At 41.8% G+C, this 24302-nt stretch overlaps 1 protein-coding gene across 3 annotated transcripts in view; it reads right to left on the bottom strand.

Moving 5' to 3' along the window:
• Window positions 1-5145: 5145 nt before the first annotated feature.
• Window positions 5146-24302, bottom strand: part of prkd3 (protein kinase D3) — a 42391-nt gene continuing 23234 nt past the window's right edge. For 2 of the 3 annotated variants that reach the window (XM_073483350.1, XM_073483351.1), the window contains 16 exons: window positions 21144-21275; window positions 19615-19772; window positions 18556-18748; window positions 18391-18468; window positions 18113-18299; window positions 17143-17266; window positions 16830-16907; window positions 13651-13927; window positions 12156-12208; window positions 10085-10157; window positions 9868-9974; window positions 9583-9744; window positions 8549-8647; window positions 8200-8467; window positions 7751-7836; window positions 5146-7013 (listed from right to left, as the gene is read on the bottom strand). In XM_073483350.1, coding sequence (XP_073339451.1) covers window positions 6840-7013; window positions 7751-7836; window positions 8200-8467; window positions 8549-8647; window positions 9583-9744; window positions 9868-9974; window positions 10085-10157; window positions 12156-12208; window positions 13651-13927; window positions 16830-16907; window positions 17143-17266; window positions 18113-18299; window positions 18391-18468; window positions 18556-18748; window positions 19615-19772; window positions 21144-21275 — 2249 coding nt within the window. In that variant the 3' untranslated portion in view covers window positions 5146-6839. The remainder of the gene's footprint in view (window positions 7014-7750; window positions 7837-8199; window positions 8468-8548; window positions 8648-9582; window positions 9745-9867; window positions 9975-10084; window positions 10158-12155; window positions 12209-13650; window positions 13928-16829; window positions 16908-17142; window positions 17267-18112; window positions 18300-18390; window positions 18469-18555; window positions 18749-19614; window positions 19773-21143; window positions 21276-24302) is intronic. The other variant, XM_073483352.1, reaches the window with a different exon arrangement.

The raw sequence follows: 24302 nt of genomic DNA, 5'->3' as shown, positions 1-24302 counted from the left end.
GCCGTCTTATCTGTATTCCAGGCTGATGGGGAAATTCAAGTTTGGGATTACCTCTGACTGCTGACCCGAACCCATCTCAGACAACTGGCTAGCCCTTTCGCTTTCATTATCCGCATGCTTCGAAGCACCGTACAACAAAATCTCACACTCTCTTGAGCAGGCACACGTCTCTGGCATATCTAAAAATCCCTGTGCCTGAGTGTGCTATCCCTGCTTCATATGCATGAGGGTAGAAATTAAAAGCTGATAGTGGTGAATGTATATCTGGTTAGGGCGAGAACCTATATCTTCTCCCTTCTACCAGTCTCCTTCCTGTATAGACTGAGGGCCCATCCATATGCAGATGGCTAATTTGTAGTGTTTACAGAGGAGCAAAGAGGGGGCCGACAACTCATGAAGAGGGCTGAAAAAAGGCTGCCTACGTGTCACCCCAGGAGTCTGGTGGTAAAACCTGCCCCACCAGAGAAACAACATAAGTGTCCAATCTGTGTTTGCTTACCCGTGGACACCGATGGCTGAGTCCTGGCCTGGAGCCCGTAAATTGTGCTTTTTTTTTACAGGCCCTGACAGCTAACAGGCTATTGGGAACAGGGGCCCAATGACACAGCCACTCAACAGATTAGCACCTCATCAGCCTCCTGCAGCTTCGAACAAATACGGCCCCTGCCTCCTTTAAGACACAATAGCACCGCCACCGCTAAACAACCCCCCGCCAAGAGAGCCCCCACCCTCCTCCAGCCACAAAACTTCCTGGTCCGCTCTTTCTCCGGGGCCACAGCTGCATCAAGGGGTCCTTCCCCAGTCCCCGAGCCCACCCCGACCCCAATTGGCAAGATGTGTGTATTTCAGGTGAGCAAATATTGCCACTTGCCTGAGAGTTCAATGGCCAGCCCTTTCAGAGGTGGGGTGGGGGGATTGCGTATTGCGCCTGCCTGCTTTGCAACAGGGGCACATGTGGTCTCACACAGCAACCGGTCCATGGGATGGGTCAGGGGAATTCTCCCGGCACAGCTGGGGTCAGCAAATCAAACATACCTATAAGGCTCATCTGCATTTTCCCAGACTAAGGAAACCATTTCCAGCTTTCATTTCCTCTCTCCACTGATTTTACAACAAAGAATGAGTTGATGTCCCCAGAAGCCACCACACACACAGCTTTGACCTTTTTTTCCTGCAATACACAGTCTAAAACTCTGATACCCTAATAGTCCCTGTAAAATTCCCTCCAAATGCACACACACAACACATGATTCAGGCCCTTAGAAAATAGGTGAACATGCAGGGTGAACTGAAAGTTGATCTTGTCGACCATGTGCCATGTTTTGGACACTTATGTCTCTTATATACACATGCTCAAGGTATAAATGCCCTCTGCGGTTGCACTCATTTGTCTCCAGGGTCTTAATGTGGAAAGAACAGATAGGGAAAATACATTGTGTGCCATGCTGTGTGAGATTGTATTAGAGATTGGAGTGTTTCTTGAGACTTGTGCCCTTCATCAAGGACACGGGAAGCAAAAGTAAAAACAGTCTGTATCTTGAGAAAAGGTAAGATGATTATACAATGAGTTTATTTATTCCAGCCGCGATTTACTGACAATGTAATGTAATAGCATGCTGTCTATATGGGATGACAGTCATCAAATGAATGACTATATTTACTGACTGAAAGACAGCACTGTGAGGATTAAAGGCCACCAGCTGAATGCCACACCAGATAAAGGCAAAGAGCACAGCTAAAGAGTACAGGGCCAGCTTAGGTAAAGGCCACAGGCCCATGGCTACAGCCAGCTGTGTATTGGGTCAGAAGATGATGTGTCAGTGCACAGAGGACCACCTCGATCCCCCCTGGAAGTCAAATAGAAGTGTGGGTCGCCGTGTCCTGGGAGGCCCTCTCTGCCATCACAGTGAAATGGAACTGGCCCAGAAAGCAAACAAGATCTCTCCCCATCTATCCCTCAAGCCCAGACCAACCCTTGTCTGGGTGATGGGTTTTTCTGTTGTTCTGTTTGTTTGCTTGTTTGGTCTGGAGCCCATGGATACCCAGCATGGAGTAAGAGAGGAGAAGTGGAGGAATGGAGGACGTACAGGAAAAGAGAGGAGAGGTGGGGACGAGGGGGGAGGACGAGGATGTGTGACACACAGACCTCCCCTTGAGGTGACGAGAGACCTGCCGAGAAGCTACCGGGCAAAGCTGCTCAACAAATATACACAGACCCCAGGATCAGGGCAACAAAGACGGATCACTGTCTCTGATCCTTCAACAGATGTAATTTCTGACACGTGTCTGACAGCACCGACTTGATTCATGTAAAGTCTATAAGGACTACTTACATATGCTGTACAGTTCACTCTTAAGGAGGTTTCTTTGGCTCTAGTCACCTGTAATATGTGGGACATTCATGTATAAAGGTGTTTGCACAGATAATGTTTAACACAATAGTGCTTATGTCTGATGCTCTGAGTAAAAGAATATTGTTTTAATCTAATGTAGGATAACCAAATGCTTTACCTGTTTTATAATTTTCCCACAATGACTGTGACAATTTCATCACAATTTCACTGGATTAACCCACAGAGAGTGACACCCTCTGGCAGCAAAGAGAACTGATTTTTCAGTGAACACACACTGAGGATAGTGATACTGTACATGTATTGTCCCCATGTGACATTATGTATGAATGTATACAATTCATACATGGCCGCCAATGTCACTTTAATGCTTCCTTTCTCATATAGTAGACTAATAATGTCATAAACTACACATTTCACGTATTGCAAAAAAGGCCTGAATATTTTCCTTGTCCTTATATTCACAATATTTTAAAGGTCCTCTCCAGACATTTTTTATTACATATAAATACTCTTATTTGAACAGGAATTTGTGCCTGATAGTAAACAAGATTGTTCAATTGTGGTGTTAAACATTCTCAAAACTAGGAGTCCTCAAAGTATTAGTACTAGTAATCCTAGTGTCAATAGGATCAAAACAAAAATAAAATAGATCTTTTTCATGTTAGATCACATCCTGAGAACAAGGACAGTCTTCTAAGTGGTGCAATACTTGCAGATTGAAACCAAATTTTGTGGTATCTAAAATAAATCCACCCTTTCTCCTCATTGAGTGTGGAGGCTTCAACTTTCCACATCACACCATGACTGGCTTCCACGCTTGCGGTGACTGGTGATGTTACAAAATCATGCTCGCACTAACACGTATTGAACTGGGATTTAGGGTGTGCACAGAGAAACTTTTCCCCTTCAGCAGATACATTTGAAAATAGCCTTCTAGTGTGCACACGTCATTCTGCAAACTGAGGGTCGAACAACCGATTGAAGTCTCCACAAGCAAAACACATTTTAACACATGGTCTCCTCATTGAAATGAAGTGTTGTTGTTTTTTTGTTTGTTTTTTTATCTTAAATGGAACAACATACAATGTCCTTTTATTAGGTTCACCTGTATAATGTTATGCAGTCCAATAGAACATTCCTGTCATAACGCCTATCCAGTGGTGAAAAGTAATGAAGTAATGAAGTAGTGCTTCCATTTTCTGCTACTTTATATTTCGACTTCACCACAATGCAGAAGCAAAAATACAAAGTATGAAGCAAAAATAAATTATGACATCATATAATAGATTAAGATTATTGATTGCAAAGGGGAAATTCAGAAGCTAACCAGCAGATCAACAATATAATGCTTTTAAACCACTTCACCAGCTTCAACATTAAAGTGATGAACACATTATTGCATCAATAATTACAATCAAATAATTAATTTTAAATCATGCCATTCTGCATAACGTGTACCTTTACTCTTAGGACTTTTAGTATATTTTAGTGCTAATACTTTTTTTTACTTTCTACACTGCGGTATTGCTACTTTTACTTAACTGCAAGATCTGGGTACTACTTCCATCACTGCACCTATCTTTCCACAGCTTACATTATAATGTTCTAAAAGCAGTGTTATACTGGTCTTAATAATCTTCAGAGGTGTTTTAAATGTTTTGTACTCTCCCTTTACATACATAGTGGGGGCAGAATATTAGAAACACCTCTGAGTATACTCCAATCAAGTACAACACATCATTAATTAATTAAACAAAAAGAAGTTATGGCCAGACATTTGTATTGCATTACATTATACAGTAGGACACTGAGTGAAAATCTACATAGCATGAGCCTTTTAAAGTTAAGGAACTTTTACACCCCCATCCAGCCAGAGGAGGGAGACATTGCTCTAATCTCCTTTCTTCTAAAAGACTGGAGCCACAAGCCATTCCACAAAGAATCCTTACATTTGGTTAACACACACTACCCTGAAATACTGTACATTATATGTATTTGGAGGGTAGTTTTCTTTTTTTGTTGCTGAATGTGTGAGGACCAACTCACTGACCTCTAAAAGTGCTGCTGTTTTGGAGCTTGTTCAGTCTATATATGTCTGGCCCACAGAGGTTAATGGGGTCATCTGGCCTGCAGAGAGGATCCACATCTTGAAACATTCAGACTAACAGATACAGGAACGCAGAAAGGGAGTATCTTCAACTTCTCATCAGCGGCTATTAGATGATAGCATTGCAATAATGCTTGTAGCCATGATTGCTAACAGTGGTCAGCCAGTATCTACAGGGAGTGCAGCTCACTTCAAAGATTTGGGTAAATTAATGGCAGCTGTCTGTTCTCTGCGGTTTATGGTGGACTGTACCTTCAAACAATGCTCCTATTCTGAAGTACAGTCCAGGAATAAGACATTTTATTCATATGGCTAGAACTGGGCGCTTATTTGATACTTGAAGGGATTCAATGATAGCATTTATCATGAGCGATTTCAAAGTCTTCCACAAACCCCTACCCTCACCACCACCCTCTTTAACTATGTCATTACTCTGCTGTGGTGAGCGACTGGCTCTGCGAACTGCACGGTGTGGTGCAACAATCACATCCAGCTGCTGAGAATGGGATTTGACACGTGAAACCACCATATATACACACACACAGACACACGCTCACTCACTCACACATGATGCAACATACACTATAAGACAGGGCTGCTTATGCATGCTTAGGCACTGCAACACAAAGTCTATTGTTGAAGTCTGGAGTGTGAACAGAAAGACAGACAGAGCTTGAAGACAACTTTTCATTCTCACTTAAGAAGTTTGTTTTTTATTCCATTGGTATGTACTGAAATATACAAAACACTGACACCTGCCAATCCAGCGGCAACAAAGACAGGAAGAGGACAAAAGGGAACAGGAAGGTACTCCCAAAACACACCAACAGAGCAAACTACAAAACTGTAGTGCTATTAACTCCCATGTGACTGTCCACTGTCGACACAACATGGCTTTTGAAATGGTCCAGACAACTTCATAAACAATGAAACTGACACTGAAATTTTGTTCTATGTAAAACCAAGGTTGATGCAACACACATCAAAAACACATATTCCAGAATCTGATTGCTTAAAAAGTCACATTCAAGAATACTGTGAAAGTAGAGGAAAAGATACACAGAAACATGATGCTCAAACGCAGAGTCTGTGCTGTTTTAGCCTCACGTTGAACAGAGAAAAAATGGCTCCATTATTGCAATTATTGACAGTTCAGGGTTGTGGTGTTTTAGCACTGAACTAATTCACAAAGTTAATTTTGAAAAAAAAAAAACTTTGGAAACATTGAAACAAATAGTTTTTGTCTACATATTTGGTCAGGGTGTTTGGTCATATTCTCAAGGGGAAAGCTGATCAAATTTGTAGGTAACACTTTATATTACGGAAAACATATTAACCGTTAACTAGTTGCTTTTGGTGAGAATAGCCAGTCTCCCTTAATAACACTTCATAATTATGGTCTGTTCTTATGTACCAAAACACAGAGCTCCAAGTGTTAACAGTGTTGAAATAAATCTAAATTAAGCCTCTCTAACTCTGAATTTGTTCCACATTCTAAAGTGAGGTCGTGCTCATAACTAATTCACTGGTATTTCGACTATTAAGAGCCAAAATGCTGCTAAAATGCATGCCAACAAGCAACACGTTGATGGGTAATATGTGTACCCTAATTTAAAGCCCAATACTGTTTGAGTTGCTTCAACTTTCTGCTGGTTAAAACTTTGCATCTTGACTGGACACTTGAAAACTGTTTGCTCTCTGTAGCAGCGAATAGTGTTGTCTATTCAATTGCTATGTTCAATGGAAATAGTATAGTGCAAAAATCTACCACAATTACGAAATACATAAAAACATACAAATATAATGTGATAGTTCCAGTTTCATGCCAAAGGACAGTCTCACAAACAGTTCGGAAATGAGAACAAAACTCGTGCGTTTCATATTCTCAGACTGTAAATCCCTTGTGAAAAGTGCCCTTTACTCCTGGGGTAAGCTCTCTCTCCCTCTGATCAGTCATATTATTACTCAGAGTTATCCAAAATTATGTGTCCAACATCTTAACTATTAAGTTCACCTTGCATGTTTTGGATTGTGACTGTTCTTAAAAAAAGAACCAAGTTTGAGCAAATCCTTGGAATGTTTTGATATCATGGAAAAGAGGATGAACACTCTTCTCTCCAGACAGTTGCTTAATGCATTTCTGTGGCATGCATCTCCACCTGCATGCTGCTTGTAGCAGTACATCATGCTACGAATTCTGTCGGGTTTCCCCCGCCTTTAAAACCTCCGGAGAGTAACTCTCCACCTGATCAGCTTCTCTCTGTTTCCACAACAAACAGTTCTGGAGGGAAAATCTGCCGCTCCCAAAGCTTCATGAAAAATGTCCCAGTGACAATCCTTGTCCTTAATACATGTGGTGTAGTAAGTCCCCTGTGCCACTAGGGGTCCTCCTCCATGTCATCCAAGTTGGGAGCCATGATGAAGTGTTTGGGGTAAACGAGACTGTGCTCGTCTGCGTACTCCTCCCAGCGTGCGTCGTCGCTCTCGTGGGTGATGTAGCGCTCACCTCGCCGCGTCTCGAACTCCCTGAGGTCCAGCCATGTCTGATAGTCCTGAGGGAAAGAGACATGAGGGTTAAAATTAATTCAGCATGTTGTCCTCAGTGGTGAGGAGCTGATCCTGACATAAAGTGATGCTTTTATGCTCGGTTTTTACTCCATGTACTTACAGGATTTAAGCAGAGTCACGGACATGCCACATATTGTTATTTCAAAAGGTCTGACTACTCAGATATTTTATGAAAAAAACAATCCAACCCACAAACAAAAGACTGGGAAAGTTGTGGAATGCTCCAAAACACCTGTTTGGAACATTCCACAGGTACACAGGCTCATTGGTAACAGCTGATGGTATCATGATTGGGTATGAAAGGGGCATGCTCGAAAGGCTCAGTCGTTCACAAGGAAGGACAATATTACTACATGGGCTCGGGAAGCTGTTGGTAGTGAACACAATTTGTTTGCATTTTGTTTTTATTTACATCTTACACAACGTCCCAACTTTTTTGGAATCAAGTAGGCTATACCAGGAGCCCCGGAATTTTCTTTTGTTTGTTTTATTTTCACTGGCAATATTTGTTTACATTTTGGCTAATTTGCGCCATGAAAGTCGATGTGATGTACAGACAACTATCAGCGGATTAATGCTGATGCTGAAGAAAACTTCCTTACGCGATGATTATGAGGCAACATTCTCTGAAAGTGTTACACTGAATTTAAAGTATGTGTGTCATCTGTGAGTCATGTCTCAGAGAAGAAAAAGTACAAAAGAAATCAAGCAAATATGTCACCTGTAACCAGGGATGGCTGAGACACTTGTCCACGCTGTACCTCTTCCTCATCTTGACTTGGAGAAGATTGTTGATCAGATCTGTGGCTGTGAATGAAAGAAATAATATGTAGACTGTATCAATAAACTGAGCTACTGAATTTGGCTTGGCATCACCACCTTTATCAGTTGTTGCACCTTGTTATGTATTTCACACTGTGTGTGGGAGGACCTGCAGCTTGGGCAGCCAGGGAGGTTTGAAAGTGATTCATTTCAACCGCAGACAAAGAGAAGCGCAAAGTTCAGACGACCCAGACGTGTAGGTGGAGGGGATAGCTCTGAGGCTATATGTCTGAGTATCAGTTTGACACTAAACTACAGGTGCAAGTAGCACTAACAAGACTGAAGGACATATAATATTTAAATGTTGACTTAAAGAAAGGTCATAAACAAACACATTGTTCTCCTTACCCTCAGCGGAGATGTCCTTCCAGGGTGTAGGGGGATACATGAAGGCAGCATTCTGGATCTGGTCGTTAATGTCCTCGTCCTCATTGAATGGGAACGTCCCGCTCAAGCTGACGTACACAATGACTCCCACTGACCACATGTCTAAGGAGCGGTTGTAGCCTTTACTGCGCAGCACCTCTGGAGCCAGATAAGCCGGAGTGCCCACCACAGACCGCCGAAAAGACTTCTCTCCAATGATTCGGGCAAAGCCAAAGTCACACAGTTTTACCTGTAGGAAGACAGAAACGTTGGTCGGTGCATCCACACACATGCACCTGCATCAACACATGCATATCTTTATGTCTTTTACCTGAGGAAAGGGCTCTGCAGAGGCCAGTAGTACATTCTCAGGCTTCAAGTCACAGTGAACAATATTTTTGAAGTGCAGATGTCTCAAGGCCACCAGGATCTGTTGCAAACAGAAGTAAATAACAGCACAGACTTAGCTCCAAAATTTCCAGATGGCATCATAAACTCCAGCATCTAAATGTTTAAATGTATATAACGGATTGTATAAACAGGGTAATGATAGCATAATCTGAGCTGTAGAATCTATGGTGCTGCCATATGGAAAAATAACAGCAGTATAAACACAAAAATATCCTTAAATACTTCCATCCTCACCAATACCTTAGCATAAAGACATATGATCTCATCTCACCATCCCATCTATATTCACGAGGCCTGGCGTAAGCCAGTGCTGCACGCATGTCTGCCCATGGCCCTGTACCAAAACCCACAGTGTGCCTGGCTCCCCTATCCTGACCCTGACTTTGACAGAAGTCCTCCCTGCCACATCAGAGCCAGGCCTGCCGCAGCTAATGCTGCTGTTGTTAATGACCCCGCTTCTGTTTGGGACCTGGGATCTACAGAGGCCCAGCGGCCTGCTGCTCTTCTAATCAGGCCACAAAGCCACCAGTACACTGCAGGCTATAATCCACGGCCAGGGAGGAGGCTGTGATGCCATGCAGACCATTCCCGTAAACAATTCCCCCCAATCAACTCACCACAAGAATAAACAGGCCCTAGAGCTGGAGCAGAGGCTCATGCACACACACCCCCACAAACAGAAGGGAGAACAGAGAGAGAGAAGAAGAAAGCTATGATAGAAAATAAAGACACAATGGGAAGAAATAAGGGAAGATGCCATTTAAAAGTGTAAAGTGTGAAAAGGCAATGGCACATAGCAGGAAATCTAATTAATTATCAGTTCATTTGACAGTAACAAACTGTTTCAGAGAGAATATGTTAATATTTGGCTACAGAAAATTCCAGTCAAAGTCATCATATGAGTACTGAAATCTTAATTTTAAGGGGTGAGAAGCTTGTTTCTGGAACACAGACCTGTGTGACGAGGAACTTGGTGATTCGTTCGGGCAGTTTGCTCTTCTCACTGGACAGAATCATCTCCAGCATGTCGCCATGCAGCTTCTCCATGACAACAAACACCCGCTCTGGTGTCTCGAACATACACTCCAAGTTGACGATGCCGGGGTGATGCAGATTCTGAAGATAAGCACATAAGACATTGAGTCTACCAAGGCCTTTTATACTTGCAGTACACGCCTTCTTTTGAAACCTGTTTTGATTTTGTTTAATTTTGTGCTCTCATTGATGGATTCTCATTACCTGTAATATGGCCACCTCATTCCTCAGCTGGCTCTCCTGCTTGGTCGGAAATCTCATCTTGTCAATGACTTTGATGGCCACATCTCTGCCGCTCTTTCTGTGTTTGCCTAAAATATCACAGGACATGGATAAAATGAATACGTTTATATAGCCTGCAAATGAAGGAAAGGTATATTATATAAAATGTGACTGGTACCATATCAAAAGGGAAACATACCTCCATACACAATGCCAAATTGGCCCGATCCCAGCACCTCATCAGAGAATATTTGGTACACCGAGGCAATATCCTGCAAAGAGATAATTTGCTCTGTTTACTTGAACTTACACTGGCAATGGGTCAAAATTACATCATTAAAAGCCCAGAAAAAATGTTGCTCTTCCATAATGTTTTCTGGTATTGCCAAATATTTGATACAGTCGTCCTCAAAATTATTCATACCCTTGCTAATTTTTGTGATTTTCTATTTTTGTGATGAAATGACTGCATTTTTTCAAGTTTGTTTATGAGGTATACGTGACCAACAAGTGAAAGAATGACAACAATACACAATTCAAGAAATTCTTCATTTCAGGGGTATTTTATTCATGGATTCCCAAAAAATGCCATGTTCAAAATTATTCATACCCCTGACAATATCTCAACAAAAATCTTTGTCCTATGGTTATTTCAAAATGTTACAATGGAATAAATACCATTAACATTGTTAAACAAATGTTAAACACTGATTTAAAAAAATAGCATCTTTCCAGAAGAGTATAAATAGAGGAAAAGTGTTCTGGTCATTCTCAATTTCTGGTCATCATGGTCAAGAAGAAGGAGCTCAGTGAAGACCTACGTTGACGTCTTGTGCGTGCCCACAGTGAAGGAAAGGGTTACAAGGCCATTTCAAAGCAGTATGATGTCCCTGTGGCAACCGTCCAGAGCATAATTTACAAGTACAAGAAATTCAATACTGTTAAAAACCTCAGCGGGCGTGGCAGGAAGCGTAAGGTGTCCCCTAAACTTGCCAGGAAAATATGCCGAGAGGTCAACAACAACCCCCAGACCACAACCAAGGCCCTAATTGAAACGCTTGACCATGCAGGGACAAAGGTCTCACGGTCCACCATTGAGCGAGTCTTGCACAGAGGAGGTCTCCATGGACATAGGCCTCGGAAGACGCCGCTGCTCAGGAGGAAACATGTGCAGGCTCGCCCGGCCTTTGCTAGAGGTCATTTGAAGCAAGATCCCAGCTTTTGGTCAACCATCCTGTGGTCTGATGAGACCAAGTTGGAGTTATTTGGCCATATGGATGCTCAATATGTCTGGAGGAAGAAAGGCGAAGCATATAAACCAAAGAACACTGTGCCCACAGTCAAGTACGGTGGTGGAAGCATAATGCTATGGGGATGCTTCTCTTCCAGTGGCACAGGGAACCTAGTCAAGGTCCAAGGAATAATGAAAAAGGAAGATTACATCAGGATCCTTGATGAAAACGTGAAGGAATCTGCTGAGAAACTACAGCTTGGCCACAACTGGACGTACCAGCAAGACAATGATCCCAAACACACTGCCAAGGTAGTGAAGAAATGGTTCAAGGACAATGATGTCAACGTCCTAGAATGGCCAAGTCAGAGTCCTGACCTGAATCCCATCGAGAACTTGTGGCATCACTTGAAGACCAGAGTGGTGGCTAGGAAACCGACCAACCTGACCCTGCTTGAGGCTTTCGCAAAGGAGGAATGGGCAAACATCCCACAGGAGACATGCAGGAAGCTTGTGGACACATACAAGAATCGTCTCAAAGCAGTCATAAAAAACAAAGGCTATGCTATTGACTATTAAAGAAAGACATTGGACTAGGGTATGAATAATTTTGAACATGGCATTTTTTGGGAATCCTTGAATAAAATACCCCTGAAATGAAGAATTTCTTGAATTGTGTATTGTTGTCATTCTTTCACTTGTTGGTCACGTATAACTCATAAACAAACTTGAAAAAATGCAGTCATTTCATCACAAAAATAGAAAATCACAAAAATTAGCAAGGGTATGAATAATTTTGAGGACGACTGTATATATTTAACTTTCGCTCAATACAGAAGTGGAACTGAAACAAAAATCCCTCCATCAAAAAAAATGGGTCAGCAGCTTCCTCATTTGTGCAAGCTTCCACCGGAGGTTTTCGGTAAAGAAACGGGGGAATACAACCCCTGATTTTACCACAACAGAAACTTTAATAGCACATAAATGCATGCTGGGAAATTGTGCAACAGGTCTCAGAAGTGAAAGACGCCCCACTCACCACATTCTCCTGGATCTGGCAGTTGGACACGGATATGCTGATGGACAGCTCTTCTGGAGAGGAAAACACATCATGTTTCCATATTCAACAAGTGAAAAACACCACTTCACTGATGCATAAAACAGCCAGCGAATCCTTAAGTAATTGTAGTCAGAGGCACATTGCTCAAATATTTTTTTCACAACCTTCAAGCTTATTGCAGCTGCATGCAATAAGTCACAGCCCCACATAATGAAGCATTTTATTACACAATAAATTGGCTATAAAATTGATCCGGGAAGCTATGTGTGACTGAATGGTGCAAGTATGCAATGCATTTCATAACTGGGAATTTAGACAGCCGCAGGGGCTAATTCTGCATTCTAGCCAATGAATACGAAAACCAGAGATAAAAGCAAGTAGAAAACAACGTGTTGTGAACTTTTGGCTGATGCTGCACGCAAAATGTAATTTTAATCTTGGTAAATAAACCCTTAGTTTAAAATGACCACATAAATTAGACCATTACTTGCAGAGTCAATATCGATATTATTTAGCAGTTCATCTACCCCATACTTAATGAATAAAATCTATTGATGACGACTGTTCCAGACAGCTTTATGAGTGGTGAGACAAAACGAGTATCAGTTTCAGGTCTGCAGCCTCATTTTATAAAGGTCATGCCTGCTTAAAATCCTTTTGCTGCTAATAAGTATGACTCTCATGTGGATCTCTGTTTTACAAAATCAATTCAAACCATAGAAACTCAAATAGTAGCCCACAGAAATAATTCCTCTCTTTGTTGTTAAGGACCAATCTGCTTTGACCTGAGTGAATAACACCTCCTGCCTACAGAGAGTTTCTGCACAGTCATGTCAGTTCATTTGTTACAAATGTCACTTCCTTTGGCCCATAGACTCTTAAGCAGGGTTTCCCCTCTCTATCGAAAGTTAAGGGTGGCTTTCAGAGAGTTTCACTGACCACTGTGGCCAGTGTGGTGCCAAAAGGGCCCCTCTTTCTATTTAGAAAGACCTGAAACTTTTCAACACACACAATCAAGAAAAGCAAGATTTTTCATTTGTTGTGGCCATATTACATTTCAACAAAGTCTTGTGCTGATTCAGGAAAAACCCTGTATTATTACAACTAATCACTGACAGGGAAAACCCAAACTCTTGTCTGACATAACACAGAAAGTCACAAACTGAGGCCATTCCTCAAGGATGATTATTACATCATGAAATAATGAAATCCTTCTTAATTTCAAAATTTTGATTAGTTTTGCAATCCAAAACATTAACTTTAAATGGCAATGAAACATCATAAAAAAACATTTCCATTTTGTGTTTTTTTCACTTAAATGCTTAGCATCTTTAATAACCCTGAATGCAGATGATATTCAGTGTCTAATTTAATACAGGACTTGTTGTTCGTATTCCAAGAAGTATCATATGTTTCCCCATTTCTTCCACAAAAATGTGTTTTTAGCACAAGAGCAATGTAATCTTCTACTTACTGTGATCTTTGCCCTGGCCAGCGGCACTGGCCACGCTGGGTTGAGGGGTGACGGGCATCAGGGCCTGTCTGATGGCTTTCTCCCAGCCCTGAGCCACCTCCATGCCGACACCTGAGGCAGCCAGAGCAGGGCTGTGGTAGTGACTGCAGTTGTTCTCCCCTACATAGTATACCATGGTGGCTGTGATGATCTCAAAGCAGTGTGGGTTGCTGCCCTGGGCCAGATTACTGTAGTCTCTGGACAGTTCCACCTGGAGGATCTCGGACAGAGGGATTTCCTTTGGGAGGGGGGGAGGGACAGAGATTAGAACTCATATTAAAAACAAAGAAAATGCAAAATATTCTGTCTTTGTTTCTCGAAAAATTAAATAAGATCCAGTCTAGACATTTTTATGAAGACTTAAAGGGACACTATGTAGTTTTTGAGAAGAAATTCAAACTCAGAATTGTAATACTTACAATATTAATGAGGTAATAATACAAAGTCAGAAATATCTATTTTGTTCCATAACTGAATAAACAAGCTGGCCCCAAAACTCTGTTTGAAGCTAGGCAGGTGGCAGGGTCCGTCAAATATAAACAAAGCAAAACAGTGTAAAATTGTGTTGTTCTTTAAGGTCAGTCTGTTTATCCAGACATGAAAACGAAGACAGTTTTTGTCAGCAGAACCTCACGTGTATATATACATCTTATTACCTTGGGAGGAGATGTTAGACAGCAGAAAAGATGATCAAGAAATACATCACTGGATAAGTATATGAACACATATTTCAATAAAATATGTTAAAAAAAATGTATAGAAATAATTTTGCTCTCTTTACCACGTCAACAAGTTACACATTTTTTCAAAAGGTGATGATCCTATTTAAAAAAAAACAGAAAACCATCTTATAAAACAGGAAAATGCTACTCTTCATGCATCACCTCAACAATAACATGACAGAAACAAGTAGTAACACTCACACGCTCCAAAAAGTCTCCACACTCGTTGGCTGTAATCACAGTGTAGATAATATAGGTCCAGCTTTAACTTTCTCTTTTACTCTTCTCGCTCTTATGAGCACGTACAGAGAGGACAGTTAGAGCGCACTTTAAAACCCCTTCCCCTTCACACTCACTGTCAAATCAAAGAGAGGAGGGAGGGTCAGAAATTAAAAAAAAAACAGAGAAGTCCCAGCCAATGGGGGCTCGCGGAGGCGCACGCTGTCCCCTCCGCGTGGCTCACCACAGAGTATCAGATGAAGTGCTTGTGGTTAGCGGGGCCGAGTCACGTGAGCGGGGCCCTGCGGCTGCTTCAAGTGCTCTGCTTCCCTGATTACAAGGCAGGGCCAGCCAGAGGCCCCATCTGAGCACGAGCCGCTGGCGCTACCGCCAACCGCTGAGACGAAAAGACACGGCAACTACCACTACCGTTCCTCTGCAGGGTAGTGGTGTACGAGTGGGTGGGTGACAGGACTCAATCTGGCAGAGACAGAGAGAAGCCCCCTCACCCCATAAAAGGTTCTTCAGAGAAAGCCACAAGTACAGGGGTCTCATCTTCAAACGAGCAGCCGTTATGGCTTCCAAATGGAGAAAATGGCTGCCATGCCTGGCAAGCAAGCCACCGCGCGACCACCACTAATCAGATTGGAGGTATAAAGAAAAGACGAGAGGGGAGGACAGTGGCCACACACTGATGAGCAGCAGGCTGCAAACTTCAGGGAAATTAAAGGAAAATGCCCAAGACTTCCCGGATACAGAGCGACCATATCTGTGGTTCCGGAGAATAAACCCCTGAAAGAACCTTTTACTACTTTGTGTGCAAGCAAATCATGTCATGTTATCTATCATGAATAAAAATCTGCTACTCTGGAGCAGCAGGCATGGCACAAAGACCAAACTTTGTCGCATGAAAAGAAGGCATTTACAGCTAGCCTTCAATTAGCCTCCTGAAGGTCTTAAACGTAGCCTGGAGTGCCAAGTTGATAATAAAGAACCACATAAAGCTGCCAGTAAACACACCCTGAGGAGTCAGTCCCTGCTGAGGTTTCCTCTCCAGCGCTTTAGTGGCAGGGGATGCAGGGTGTGACAGAGTAATTGGGTGAGAAGGGTGAAGGAATTAAGTCTTTTCCAGGCTTGTTTCACAACAAGCATAAGAGGGAGACAGTGAAAGAAAGAAATACAAGCAGGATAATGGATACAGCTGTGTGTATAACCACCTGTTTGACACTCAAATACACACAATCAAAAGTAAACGTGCTGGCTCCCACACTGGAAACTGCTGCATCCTACACACCAACTCTGACCACAGCTGAAGGAGGTGTCAAAGTCTCAAAACACACAAAGCGACATGAACAATAAAAAGATTACATCCCCCACCCTGCACGTACACGCACACAACCACCAACACACATGTGGAAGTCTTTACCTTGCAGGCTGTAGTTGCCTCGCTCAGTCCTCACTGTGTAATTACTGTGCTATTAAGCCCCTGCGGCAGTGTAATGACTGACTACGGTGCTGGCACTGAGCGGGAAGTGTAACACACTCTCCACAACGGATTCTACATATTGAAAATGCAGCATTTCACTCACTTTGAATTCAATTTGAGTAAAAAAAAAAAAAAAAAGATTAAAACTTCAGTTTAAAACTCAGAATTCAACATCTCATTGTCCATCCCTTGTGGATGCCTATAGGCTAAATTGTGTCTCTCTCTTAAAAATCCCTTCAAATGTCCCATCTGGTCAGACACACTGCATCTTAAGACTGACTGTTAGCGACACCTTTCACTTCATAAAGGGAAGAGACCCGGCTGCAGGGGGAAAAACAACAGGGGAAATTTCAGTGGACTGAACTGACCTCAGTGTAGTTTACAGTTGCAACACGACAGCCCTCAAGCTGAGTCACACAGCTACCGACCTGGTTAGATTTTATTTACATACTTCTCACTAGTGTGACAGACAACGCTGATATGAAAATGACTTCAACATCGCCACTTTTGAATCATAAGAAGGCATTGTGATTGTAAAAGTTCAATTCTAAGGAGCTACAATGGGGACTTCACTGATTGAATTCACCGTGGATTCAACATTGAATCAATATGCTCCATTTTCGGACAGTTTAATGAGTGCTAATGTGTGTTTGATGTGGAGGACAAGACATGATATTCCAAGAACGAGGCATACATGATAGTTTTATGCTCACTTTGTAGAACTTGGCTCCGGTGTCGTTCTGGAAGAGACTCAGGCTCTTGCTGTCTAGCCTCCAATAATGTCTCTTCCGCTGTTAAAAAAATGGGGAATCGAACACAGAGTTAGTCCGAATGGGAAAACACGCATGACCTACATATATCACAGTTCTTTAAATGATTTTGTTTCATGAGGAAAATACCTTCTGTGCTGAATTCAACACATGTGAACAGCTTTGGAGAAGGAGTTTTCCCCAGCATACAGGCTAAGCACAGTCCGTTTTCAGACTGGGCTCCTTTTGTTGGGCTTATGAGGGTTATCAGTCTTACCAGGTTGTCCCTGCTCGTATAATGAACCATCCAGCCCTCCTTCACCACAGTGGAGCTCCGCCTCTTGGTGTGTTTAATGGATTGGACCACCCGCATCAGAGGGATGTTGCTGCTAGTGGAAGGGCTAGACACACACACACACACACACACACACACACACACACACACACACACACACACACACACACACAGAAAAAATAAGATTTAATTGATGAATTTAATGATGACTTATTGTTTTAGAGCTAAATATAGATAAAGCTCTTCAGGACCGGGTCTCACTGGATACATTTAAAAGAATTCGATTTGGAAACAAGTAAATCTGGCTCTCGATGTTTTGATGATTTCATCAATCTGTCATTTGCTCTTTCTTTTCATTACCTCCAGTAATGTATCCAGTAATGTATTGGTCTGTGTCCGTTTGTTGGTTGGTTTTGTACTTTCTACTGAGTGCTATTCTTATTTAAATTGTTTTATGTATGGATTTTAATCTCAATGAGACCTCATTACTGGTTAAATAAAGCTTAAATAAAAAATAAATGAATACAAATCGACCTGTGGCCAGCTCAGGAAACCTTTCTTATTTGCTTTCTAACCACCCAGTGTCTGTTAGGTCCTTCCTGATACAAGTCCTGCACAGGAAGTGATGCTTTTTATTTATGCAACAGCAACAGCACCACTGGAAACATAAAACTCATGCTGCCGATATAGAATAAACATAGGAATTGGCGTTAGACCTGCTGATTAAAAACATAACTGCAAAGTCCCCAGTTTGAATCAGGCTGGTGACCTTTGTTACATGTCTTCCCCTTCTCACTCTTGTTTCCTGTCACTCTTTAATTCACTTACTTCAATTGGGTAGCTGGTGTGAGTGACTGAAACTAAAAAGTAAACAGTGCTGCCTACACTTGATCAACAGAATTTCCACAATGGCATGGTGCCAGCCACTCAAATTAAATCAACATCTTCATACCTGATAGTCTTGATGGGCTCTTCATCCTTCTCTCTGTCCAAGAGGGGAGAATCCATGTCGAACATCCTCTCATCTGGTGTGGAGGGTTCCTCTGGGTCGTCCAGTCCTCTGCCGCCATCCATGTCGCCACTGTCCACCTCCATAGTATCCATGGTAGTGTCGGAGTCTGGGCCAGGGCTGGCTGGCTCTACACAAGTCCATTTAACATGCAAATATTTTTAAAATTGTAAATATCAGAGATACACAACTGTCACTGTGAAATTGGATATACAACTTACCCCCATTGAAGTCCACCTCCCCCAAACAGTCTCTAGGTACCTTTGAAGCACATCGCTTATGGCAGTTGAATTTGCAATCTGGAAGATGACATTAAAAAAAGGGGAAAAAAATCACCAAAATGTTTTAAGATGAACCACAATGTCTTTGAAACAGACCCTTCCTACCTTTACACTGCATGCCCTGACGAAAAAGACCCTTGAGCAGACGCTTGCAGTACTGGCAGATAGTGGGACGAGTGTAAGTGTGAATGGCGAAGGTGTGTGGCACCTTAACCCGTCCCAGCACCATCTTCTCCATCCAGATCGGCCTGCCGCTCCAAGACAGGATCCGCTTCCCCGCCTCCTGATGGGACCTCTGCTGCAGGAGGATGGGAGGATTGAAGGATGTTAGGAAGAAGTAAAAACCATATGCAGGAAGGAAGTGAAGGGAATAATAGAGGGAGAACGGCCTCAAAGGGAGAGTTTGAATGATAGGGGAAGACAGAGTGAATAACGACATGGCAGCAGAAGAAGAGAAAGAAAGAAATGGGAGAAGGGAAAAAGAAATCTGTCGGACTGACTTAGCATTATATTGCATAGTAAACATGATCCCAGTGGTCGAAACTGGGTGATTAGATTTGTCAAGTTTTACCACATATGAGCATTCAGTTTTTATTCTGTATGAATACATGAAGCAGTCTGGAAACTGCTTACAAAAATTGGAAGGAAGTTTTCTTTTTTGCCAACAAGTGAGCAGATACATAAACTAGGACTTCAATGGATTTCTAATGTCATTAGCATAATTACATTTCCTGATGACCTTTCGCGAGGACGCAGACAAGAGGGGAATATTCCGGTGCAGGCTTATGCAAAAGCTGTTTCATAAAACCTCGCTGAGGATCTCTCCACAGAGAGATAGACATGTGCAGCTCAATTCAATTTTCTGCATCAGTGGTATGCTACAACAGGGCCCAGGAGATTTGCCCATGGAAAAGAGCCAAATTTGATAAGTTTAGACACGTTTAACAGTTGACAAAGCTTGTGAGCAGCATGCGGATTGACTGCCTGACATTCTTGGCCAATTCACCTGACTTCGAGACTCCGCCCAGCTCATTTTAAGTGAGAGAATGAAAAAAATCAGATCAGATCAGACATCAGCAGACACTGATGTCTTTCCAACTTTTCTTAATGCTCTTTGCATCGTTTTGGGTTTCTTCATTTTTTATCGTTCCAATCAGAGCTCACCTCATCCAGGACGACCACGGCATTTTCAGCAGGTGCTGGTCGAGGGACAGAAAGGGATGGTCCAGGCAGCGAGACATTGGACAATCGCCTCTTCCTGACGCCAGTACAGTTATTTGGGATCTTAAAGGCGCAGCGTTTGTGGTAGTTTAGCCCACATCCTTAAAACAAGAAAACACAAATGATATCAGTCACAAAACAGGTAGTATACATTATACAGACTACTGTACATACAGTATATCTCAAGGCACTGGACAAAAAGGCACATTTTGTTACCTTGAAACCTTTGAAAGCTTTGTGTGTCTTGCTGATGCTAGTTCAGTGTATAAAGTAGTCAATGTTCTATGGTAGCTCATCCCCATTAAAATAGCTCATAAAAGTGTGCTCAGAAATGCTCCTCGGATGGTCCAAGTTTGGAAGTTGTTCTTCCAACTTGTGTTCAATGTGGGAATGTGTTTCCAACTAATCCAGGTCACTCTTTGTGGACAGCAGCTAACAATTACAACTTAAAATACCATATTACCGATTACACGTGAGCCAAAACCTGATATGCAATACATGACTTTGATAAAACCTTCTTACCATCAACCCAATGTTTACTTTAACCCGCCATGTTTTAGCCTCATATGATCTCAACTCGGCAACTCATGTACCATAGTTTTCTCTGACTTGCTGAGTTGTTGTTCCGACTTGAGGGGTCATTCATTTGAATTTTCCCAGTCGGAGAAGAGTTTTACAGATTATTCCAACACCGCATGAATGCACAGATAATGACAAGAAAGCTAGGATGACCGATAGAGTTGACTGTGTAACACAACACCGATCTTCTAAGTTTGCCAAATAAGACTTTGTTAAAGCGACACAGTTTTGGAACTGAGTACCAAGTCGTATAAGAGAGTGTTGCAGCTTCACTGATTTTAAATTTACAATGAAATCATGGCTAAAATCAACCCAATCATGTAGTCATCCCGCACAAACGCAAACACTTAAGCTAATGAACTCTGGTTGTTATTGTTGTAGTGTTTTAATGTTTAAAAATGACGCTGTTGTTTAGTGAATATGTATTGTCTTGCACTTGTGTTTTTTGCACAAATCAGCCACATGATGGCTCCACTGATCTATAGATCAGAGATTTCATGACTAGTGTTGCAATAAATCAACTGCTTGAATGTAATTCACAGTCAGAGAGGACTTCGAATGCAGCCTAATGACATGAAAATAAAAGAGTATAACTCAAATCAATCCAGAAAATGAAAGGCTAGCCAACGTGCTATAATTCCATTTGGATCTGAATGTTAAGCATTTCACTGGTTTCAGTGCCCAGACCAAGTCTTTCCTGTTACAACTCCCTGACATATTATTGAAGTCGAACATCTTGTGTGTTTGTGCATCTACAAATGCTGTGGAATTCTGGATTTTTCTCCCTGCAATACAATAAACATACTACTTGAAGTAGGTTAGTTCAAAGGCTTGGTAATAACACAGCAGGGTTCTGTAGTATTCAACAAAATGTTTGCATGTGTATTTCTAACCTTCACATTTGAGCCCCTGCCGGACGAGACCCCATAGCATCTCCCCACAGTAGTCGCAGAAGGTCGGGGCCTTGTAGGAGTGTACATAAAGGGCATGGGGTCGGATCTGGAAGTCTTCAACTGTGGCTTGAGCTAGAAACAATACACAGGTGAAATAACTCAAACTTGGCGAAAGCAAAAAAAAAAGTTTGTATTTTTTAAGGAAACTGAAGAATCAAAGGAAAGTATGAGAAAAGAGGACAAAAAGACAAGAAGAGACAAGACATTTATCACATAAATTTGGTAACTGTTTCACACAGCTTTTTAATATAAAATCAATACAAAAGGCAATACATAGTCTCACTAAATGTGTGTATGTAAAGTAGACAAATGTAATCTAAAAGAAATTAGATTCTCTCTACATGCTCTGGTACAAACAAATACATGTATGACTTCATCCAGGTGCTATATCTACACTGCTGCAGTAGAGGGCGCACCATCTGCATTCCATGTACCGTATCAAAGTGATAGGTCACACCCAAAAGACACCGGAGAAATGCAGAATGATCCTGTTCTATCAGTCCATCTTTGTTATTGTGAACATAATATTAAAACCAACAGAGCTGTGGATACTCTCTTCCTGTCTCTCTCTTATTTCTCCTTCACGTCTCTGTTGCTTTGAACCAAACAGACACACTGAGCTCATTGTTGGAAGCAAGAGTTGGTTAATCATGGCTGTGAATCATCAAGGATTTGAAGATGAGTAAGATATAGAGGTGACTGTTGCCAAACTTTTGTGTGTGTGACTGGAGCTTCTCGGCTCTCAGAGCCGGCGCAAAGTGTTTCTCTCTCCTGTGCAATCATTTATGTCTGAAGCCGCGGTGACCGACGAGGGATTGGTTAATCTTTACACTCCGGTTAAGCAGCAAAACCTGTGCAGTGTGATGTCATGGTGTGTGTGTTAGTTCATTTCCTTTGAGGTGATTTAATCAAATCGTTCTCTTTTCTCTTGGACAACTGAGGACATTCTCAGCTGCTGTGTGATGAGATGCAGGCCTGAACAACAAATATGATGTGAGACCACAAAAAAACATTTCCTTTGGTAAAAACATGCACGTTTCATATGACAGAAAAGAGAAACCATCAGCATTAAGCAAGAAAGGCTCAAAATTTTCTTCATTTTAACGTCACTTCTTTGAACAATGCAATGAAATTCTGAGATATTCATATTTACACTAGGGGTCAACCGATATGGCTTTTTCAGGGCCGATACCAATACAGATTATTAGAAATCAAGGAGACTGTAAACCGATATTTTGGGCCGATTTGCGGTTAAAATGAAACTCTTTGTGTCAAAATTTTGAACAACAGTGATTGAATGAACAAAACAAGTACAATTTTCAGGTACTTTACTTGAGTACTGCAATTTTCTGCTACTTTATACATCCTCTGCACTACATTTACTTGATACATTTAGTTACTAGTTACTTTGCAGATTCTGAATATTCAGTGTCTATAGGCTATTAATTGTGATGTGTAACCAATCAGATAGTGTTGCGGGCGGGACATTGTGTGAGAGGATGCATCACAGCCAAAATAGCACATTTTAATTTTATTTTCACAGATATTGATAATCTGAAAATGCTTACTATCGGCCCGGGCCAATAATCCATCTACCCCTAATTTACACACACCATTAAAGCTGCTGTTAGTGTTATTTCCTTATTAAAATAAGTGTTAAATAGCTCTACATTCCAATAGTAATCCAAGTGAAGAAAAACGAAAGAAGAAAAGAAAGAGGAAAAGAGAGCTGCCTTGAAAAAAAGAAAGGAGTCGTGCAAGTGTGTTGACGTAAAGAGATGAGAGGGGATTGCTAACTGCGAAAACGGACAGGAATTGAGCGAAAACGCTTAGAGCAGCTTTAATACAACCCTGATTCCAGAAACACTGGGACGCTGTGGCTCTCACTTCAGTGTTTTTTTCTAAGTTTGAGGAAGACGTAGCTGCAAATATTTGGAGGGGAACATTTTACATTTTTCAATTAAAAATATGCAATTTCACATCATTTGTGACCATTATTACATCTGTTTAGAAAAAGTTAAAAAAAAGTACACTCCACTGGGGTCTGACTACAACCATTAGATATGAGAAAAGTGATGTAGTTACCTTTAATGCTCTGCACATTGATTTTACATTCATTTAGCTTAGGTGATGCCCAAAACAGCTTGGGTGCTGTGCCTAAGCCTTTCTCATGTTTGGGAAAAATCCTGACTTTGCATATTGCAGGTATCAAATTCATAATGACTACATATTTACAAAAACAATAAAGTTTATCAGTCTGAACATGAAATATCTCTGCAAATCATCGCATTCTGTTTTTATTTATGCTTTCACACAGTGTCCCAACCTTTTTTCGGGTTGTACACTCAGGGCACATTTCTTTCTATTTCGGAGAAATATGACTGCCGGTGGGTTAATTTCCACAGTTTGGGTTTGATTTGAAAGAAAAAAAAGAACTCCAGCAGGTCACATGTAGTGAGGGTGAACATAGCTCCCTGACACAGGCACATGAAAGGCGGCTTTCATTAGCTTTTTCACACAACGTCTGCAAAACAACTGGCCGCTTCTTTGCAATCGCAGTGTTGTGTAATGTTCTTCCTTCTAATTAGCATCAAACAACAGTAAACATAAACTCTGCGCGTTGTTTTTCGCAGCGCTTCTCACAAGCAGAGAGGCTTTTATGAATGCATCGTCTGTTTGCCTTGAGTTCCCATTTGGAGGCCGAAAGTTTCCATCAGACAAAAACAAGTTTGGTGTATTTACAACAAACAGAAGATATTGGAGAATATCAATTTCACCCCAGCAGTAGTGGTGAATAAGGAGCTTGTGAAATTGAGGTGAACTTAAGGGGGTGAAAAACAGAACAAAGGGACAATCGGTCAAACCTCATGGGCCGAGATGGCCTGTGCAGTGTCCGCTGCGTCGAGGGCCGCCCCGCACATCAGAGCATGTTTACACTCCACGGGTCTACTACAATCACTTACTGCAGGAAAAACAAGCCTTCTTCTTTGAGCCGGCAGCCAAGAAAAAGCCACTTCTGCCTCCCTCTCACAGCGAGAGGCAGATTCAGACCATCTCTCTCCCACAGCCGCAGAATCCAACAACAGGTTGGTTAAGGAG

This window comes from Pagrus major, chromosome 16 (assembly GCF_040436345.1).
Source record: "Pagrus major chromosome 16, Pma_NU_1.0".
NCBI lineage: Eukaryota > Metazoa > Chordata > Actinopteri > Spariformes > Sparidae > Pagrus > Pagrus major.
The sequence above is the reverse complement of the archived record's forward strand: the minus strand, read 5'-3'. Positions and strand labels throughout refer to the sequence as shown.